The sequence below is a fragment of the Tupaia chinensis genome, unplaced genomic scaffold, assembly GCF_000334495.1.
Source record: "Tupaia chinensis unplaced genomic scaffold, TupChi_1.0 Scaffold148012_1, whole genome shotgun sequence".
Taxonomy (NCBI): Eukaryota; Metazoa; Chordata; class Mammalia; order Scandentia; family Tupaiidae; genus Tupaia; species Tupaia belangeri.
The window spans coordinates 1,237,141-1,243,140 of record NW_006207862.1 but is presented as its reverse complement, the minus strand read 5'-3'; the positions used below and the strand labels follow the sequence as shown (position 1 = coordinate 1,243,140).

The following is a 6,000-nucleotide window of genomic DNA, read 5'->3' as shown; positions in this document are numbered from 1 at the left end:
AAAATTGAAACATATAACAATTAAAACTATCCAGGATGAAAAGGATTTTAAAACTCCTGAAGTAGTTTAAGAAAGCCTCAGTGACCTGTGAGACAGTATTACCTGATCTAACAGTTCACTTGGAATCTCAGGATGAAAAGGCTGGGGGACAGAAAAAATATTTGAATCATAGCCAAAATATTTCCAAATTTGATGAAAACTATGAGCACACAGGTCTAAGAAATTTAACCATCTCCAAACAGAATAGTCGTAAAGGAAAGCAAGTCATATCCTAATCAAAATGCTGAAAACCAATGATTAAGAAAAAATTTAAAACAGCCAGAGGATAAAAGACATTAAATATAGAGGAGCAAAGTTAGAATTATATACAAACTTCTTAACACCTACTATACAAAACAGAAGACAGTGGCATGAGTTTTTCAAAGTGCTAAAAAGTAATAAAATCCATCAATGTGCAACTTTTTACTCAACAAAATATTTTTCACAAATGAAGGTAATGCTGGCTTCATGAGCTAATGATTAAGAAAGCTGGATCCTACGAGGCAACCACAGTTTGAATCCCAGCCCAGTAGCTTGCAAAACACATCAGCCATGTTTGCATGTGTGCCCAAAATCCCAAGATGAAGAGATGGAGAATTGATTGTGGTAGGACCACAGCCCATTCTCTGTCTCTCTCTCTCTCTCTCTTTCTGGTGAGAGCATGCACCTTCTGGCAATTAAAAAAAAAATGAAGAAAAAATGAAAACTTCTTTAGGCACATTTAAGCCAAGAGAATTTGTTGCCAGCATATTTACACAAGTTTAAAGAACTTCTTCAGACAGAAGGAAAATGACACCAGATGGAAATTTGGGTCTATACAAAAGCAATGATGAGCATCAGAGGATAAATATGTGTAAATATGAAGGATTTTTTAAATTTCTCACTTAAAGTTTTTTTTAAAAAAGATCATCAGTTGTGGGTCAACAGGTGGCTTGGTGGGTAAGGTGTTGGACTCCCACATGGCCAACCATGGTTCTAGCCCTGGACCCAGCAGTTTGAAAATCATGCTTGGGTGTGCATGTGTGTGTGCGCCAGAAATCCCAAGAGGAGACTAAAGGAGGAGGGACTACAGTGTGGCAGTCTCCCCTGTCACTCTTATCCCCTAAGTTCTCATTTTCCCTCTGTCTCTCTTTCTCTCCAATGAGCACACATGTCCTATGGCAAAAAATTAAAAAAAGATAATCAGTTGTCAAAACAAATAATATATTGTGTGATTTATAATACAAGTAGACATAAGATATAGGAGAATAGTAACAAAGAATGCAAGCCGGGAGATATAGGAGAATAGTAACAAAGAATGCAAGAAGGGAGAAAGAATCAAAGTATATTCTAAGGTTCTGTAAACCAGCAAGGTCTTCAAAAAGTTCATAAGAAATGCATATTATGAAAAAAACTGAGTGTGGATTTCAAAACGTTTCTGTACCAAAATAAACTTGGATTTTAATCCTGTTTTTCCAGGAGCCTTTTGTTTGAAGTTCCCTCATACACTTAAAGTGGTATGGTGCCATTGGAAGATGGGCTGTGATAAGTTAAACATGTCTATTATAAACCCTACAGCCGGCTGGAGCAAACTGTGGTCTTCAGGCCAAGCCAGTCATTTATTTGTTTTCGTAAATAAAGTTTGTTGGAACACAGATGTGCCCGTTCATTTACATATTATTGGTGACTACTTTTGCATCACAGGGGTAGTCTGTAGTTGTAATGAAGATATGGCCCATAAAGCCTAAAATACTTCATACCTAGCCCTTTACAGAAAGAGTTTGTTAACTCCTGCTTTAGACTAATCCTTAAAAAACAAAAAGAGAGATATAGTTAATAAGCCAATAGTAGAGATTAATGTAATTATTAAAAATATTCAGTTGATCTAAATAAAAAAGTAGAAGAAAGAATAGTTGGTTAAATAGGAACACATCCATGTCTTTGCATTTAGAGTAGATTCCCTGTTTTGAAGAGTATCCTGTTTTACCACCACACCCCCCTTCTGCTCCCGAAATGTTCTTTATCTTGATTTATCAAATGTCTGTTGTTGATCAAATATATTTTGTTATTTGTCAGCTATTTCTCAATAAGATTTATTATTTTTAATTTAAATAATAAAGGATTTCAGTATAAAATATTTTCTATTATAGTAAAACTTCTCTTTTCCTATTTAGAGAATATTTCTGTATAAAGCTTGTATATGCACGGGAGGCCTTATGAATTACTAAAATAAATAAGGAAATAAGATTTAAATGACTACAACAGAGCCAGTCAGTAGTGTGGTGGTTAAGGCAGCTGATCCACATGGCTTCTGTGAGGTTTGAGTTCCAGACCCAGAGGCTTGAAATAACTACAACAGTGAAAAGTTTGAAGCATTTTTAATCTCTACATTAATCTCATGTATTCTCTCTAAACTAATTTCATTGGATATAAATCCTTAAAAGCACAATGGATCGTACCTTTTGACTCTTAAAAAAAAGCTAATAAGGAAATAGTATCACTTATGTGAGAGTGTGCTAAGTGTTTTAAATGGTTATTTCATTTTTTTCCCTCACAACAAATCTTTTTTTTTTTGAGAGTTTTTTTTTGCTGTAGTGCGCTCGCCCGAAAAACAATTTAAAAAAATCATAATAAAAAAATTAGAGAGACAGACAGAGAGACAGAAAGCAAGAAATCACCCCCTAGGGGGATGGCCACGCCGCAATCCCTTCTCCTCCATTCTCCTCTCTGGATCTTGGGCACGCACGCACACATGCCTGGCGTGAGTTTAAACCATCAGGTCCAGGGTTCGAACCCCAGTCGACTACATGGGAGTCCAGCAACATAGCCATTACGCTAACTTCCTGGTCCCCTCCACATCAATTCTTTAAGCTAGGGATTAAACTCATTTTTTCTTTAATTTGTCAGAGGGCTCATGCATTTGCTTGTGAGAGATACAGAGAGAGAGAGTGAGAGAGAGAGAAGGGAAAAGAGATAGAAAATGAGAAAGCATCCCCATGGGATATGACCATGCCACAATCTCTTCTCCATTTCTCCATCCTTCTGGAATTTTTGGGCAAATATGCCCATTCGCCTGGTGTGTTTTTCAAGCCACTGGGTCTGGGACTTGAACTGCACAATCCTATCATTCAGCCACTTTAACCACCATGCCACCAGCTGGTCCAGGTTCATGTTTTAAATAAATATATATATATATATGTAAGGCATAGAGAAGTTACATAATATGCTCAAAATTACAGAGCCAGAATTCAATCCCATATTTCATTCCAGAGCCTATTTTTTGTTGTTGTTTTAATGCTAACATCATCTTTAAATGCTTAGTTGCTCATTTTTTAAAATTCTTGCTTAAAATTATTTATTAAAAAAATTCATCTGAAAATTATTCTGAAAGAGGATTATTCTAATCCTCACTTTACAGATTAAGGCCCTGTAAATCAAGAAAAAAATGTCATTCTCCAGGTATATTTGAAAGCTTGAATCCCAAGTCCCACCTCCTATAGGCTGTGGAGTCTGACCCAGCAATCTCTAGCTACTGAAATACTTGCTAAATGGGCTAGCTTCATGGCACAGTGGTAACACGCTGCTCAAGAAAAGCCAGTTCCTACATGGTAGCCGTGGTTCAGATCCCCAGCCCAGTCAGCCTGACACGCGCTAAGCCTATGAACAAGTGCCCAAGATCCAGTGGGCTGTAAGACTGGAGGAAGACTGGTCACACGTGACCAGACCCTGTGGAGAGTGCTTACCCTACTCTCTCACATGCGTGTGCTTTATCACAAATAAAGGAGAAAAAAATCTCAGTAGATGGAACCAGGGCTTGTAGTCACCACCATCCAGAACTTTACCTCATATTCCTGGAAAAGCCTCTCTTTGACCCATTCAGAAAACAATTCCTTGGGAAAACAGTTTCCCATAGCTGAAAAGTGAATCGTGTCATCTATTTATCTTGTATAAGCCAGTTCCCAGAATACCCTTCAACTAAAGCGAAACATCATGTTCTCAACATTTTCTGAAAACACTTTAAGCCACACTAATAATAATAATAGACTTCAATGTGACAATAGTAATAATGCAGCTTTAACTTATAATGAAATTTAATTATTATGTCTGTGTGTCTTTTTCATTCAGATGTGACAGTGGTTTATCAAAATGGGTTACCTGTGATATCCGTGAGACTGCCATCCCGGCGTGAACGCTGCCAGTTCACACTCAAACCTATCTCTGACTCTGTTGGTGTGTTTTTAAGACAACTGCAAGAAGAAGATCGGGGAATTGACAGAGTTGCAATCTATTCACCAGGTATAGTCACCTTCATTATTAATTCCATCCCACCTCTCATGCTCCCCACCTCTTCCCCCAAAACACACACACACACACACACACACACACACACACACACACACAGCTACAAAATAATCCTTACTGTTACATTTAGAAAACTTTTTTTTGCTTAGACAATGTCAGGGAGTTATTTCTCTCCAGATGGTTCTCAGGATATAATTGTTCAGTTGTAGCAATTGTATGTATACAGGGAGTCTTTTTTTTTTTTTTTTTTTTTAGAGGGTTTTTGTCTTTTTTTTTTTTTTTGAGAGGTTTTTTGCTATAGGGCATGTGCGCTCACCAGACAAACAGAGAGAGACATAGAGACAGAAAGCGAGAAATCACCCCCCAGAGGGGATGGTCACGCCGCAATCCCTTCTCTTCTATTCTCCTCTTGGGACCTTGGGCACGCACGCACTCTTGCCCGGCGTGAGTTTTAAGCCACTGGGTCCGGTACGCAAACCGCGGTCGACTACGTGGGAGTCCAGCGACATAGCCATTACGCTAACTGCTGGTTCCCACAGGGAGTCTTTTTCAAAAACATCTCACATATAATGCTAGGAGCAAGGATGAGCAGTCAATTCCATTTTATGTTGTTGAGACCTTTTATCATTACTTTAGTTATAGAATAATTATTTTCAACAGTCAAATGGTCATCTCCAGAGATATAAAGTGTTAGAACTCTTTTTAGATCTTCTTATGTCTAGCATATAAAAGTTTACCAAAATAAAGGTGCAATTTGGAAAAAACTATAAAATGAGATCCTGAAAATTTCCATTTGATGGAGCATCTGTTACATTTATTTATTTTTTAAATGCCTTTTTTTTTTCATTTTTACTCTGAAAAGATTTCTAACCTACAGAAAACTTGAAAGACTAGTTTAGTAAATATACATTTATTCTTCACCTGGATTCACTATTCGTTAACGGTTACCACATTTCTGTGTTTTAAGTGTTCCCAGCTCTACATCAAGTGATGTAATTAGTAGACCAGCTTGGTGTATTTTGCTAACCCTAGCATTCATTGCCACTGAATTATTGGCAACTGATCAGTGACCATACTGAAAAGGACCATATGTTAGAAACTGCTTTTTTTTTTTTATGTTTTTTAGGTTTTTTCTTTTGGCCATAGGGCAACTATATTTGCTGGAGAGAGATAGAGACAATGAGAAGGAAACTCAGAAATCATCCCCCAAGGGGATGACTATACTGCAGTCCCTTGTCTATTCTCCTGAGACTGGGCGTGCATACACACATGCCCGGCATAAATTTCAAGTTGCCAGGTACAGGCCTCGAACTGCCATCAACCATGCGGGAGTCCAGCTCCTTAACCACCACACCACCATCTGACCCCAGAAAACTCTACTTTTTCACTCGACCAGCTTCCATCATAGGCAAATGTAAGAAATCCCTACAGTTCTTCTGGTGACCCTAGATTTCTTACAGATCTATTAGTAGTAATTATTTTGCTTGTTCATACAATTCTGCAAAAAAGAAAGCATATTATGAAATCATAGACTTTAAACCTGAAAAATAAAAGAGCTTTTGACAGTCTAAAATGTGTTTAGCATAGAACTGGGGAATGGGGCAAAAAGTTAAGTAACGTTTAAAAGGGACGTGGTAATTTTAAAATCTATTTGAAGATATTTTTTCCTGACCATTCTTG

General features: G+C 37.5%; 1 protein-coding gene across 1 annotated transcript in view; it reads left to right on the top strand.

The window, feature by feature from the left end:
- The window catches only part of MCU (mitochondrial calcium uniporter), a gene marked incomplete at its 5' end in the record, with an annotated part of 168,890 nt that overhangs the window by 145,747 nt on the left and 17,143 nt on the right, over positions 1–6,000 (top strand). Inside the window, one exon of the mRNA XM_027768920.1 lies at positions 4,144–4,314. Within this exon, the coding sequence (XP_027624721.1) occupies positions 4,144–4,314 (171 nt within the window). The remainder of the gene's footprint in view (positions 1–4,143; positions 4,315–6,000) is intronic.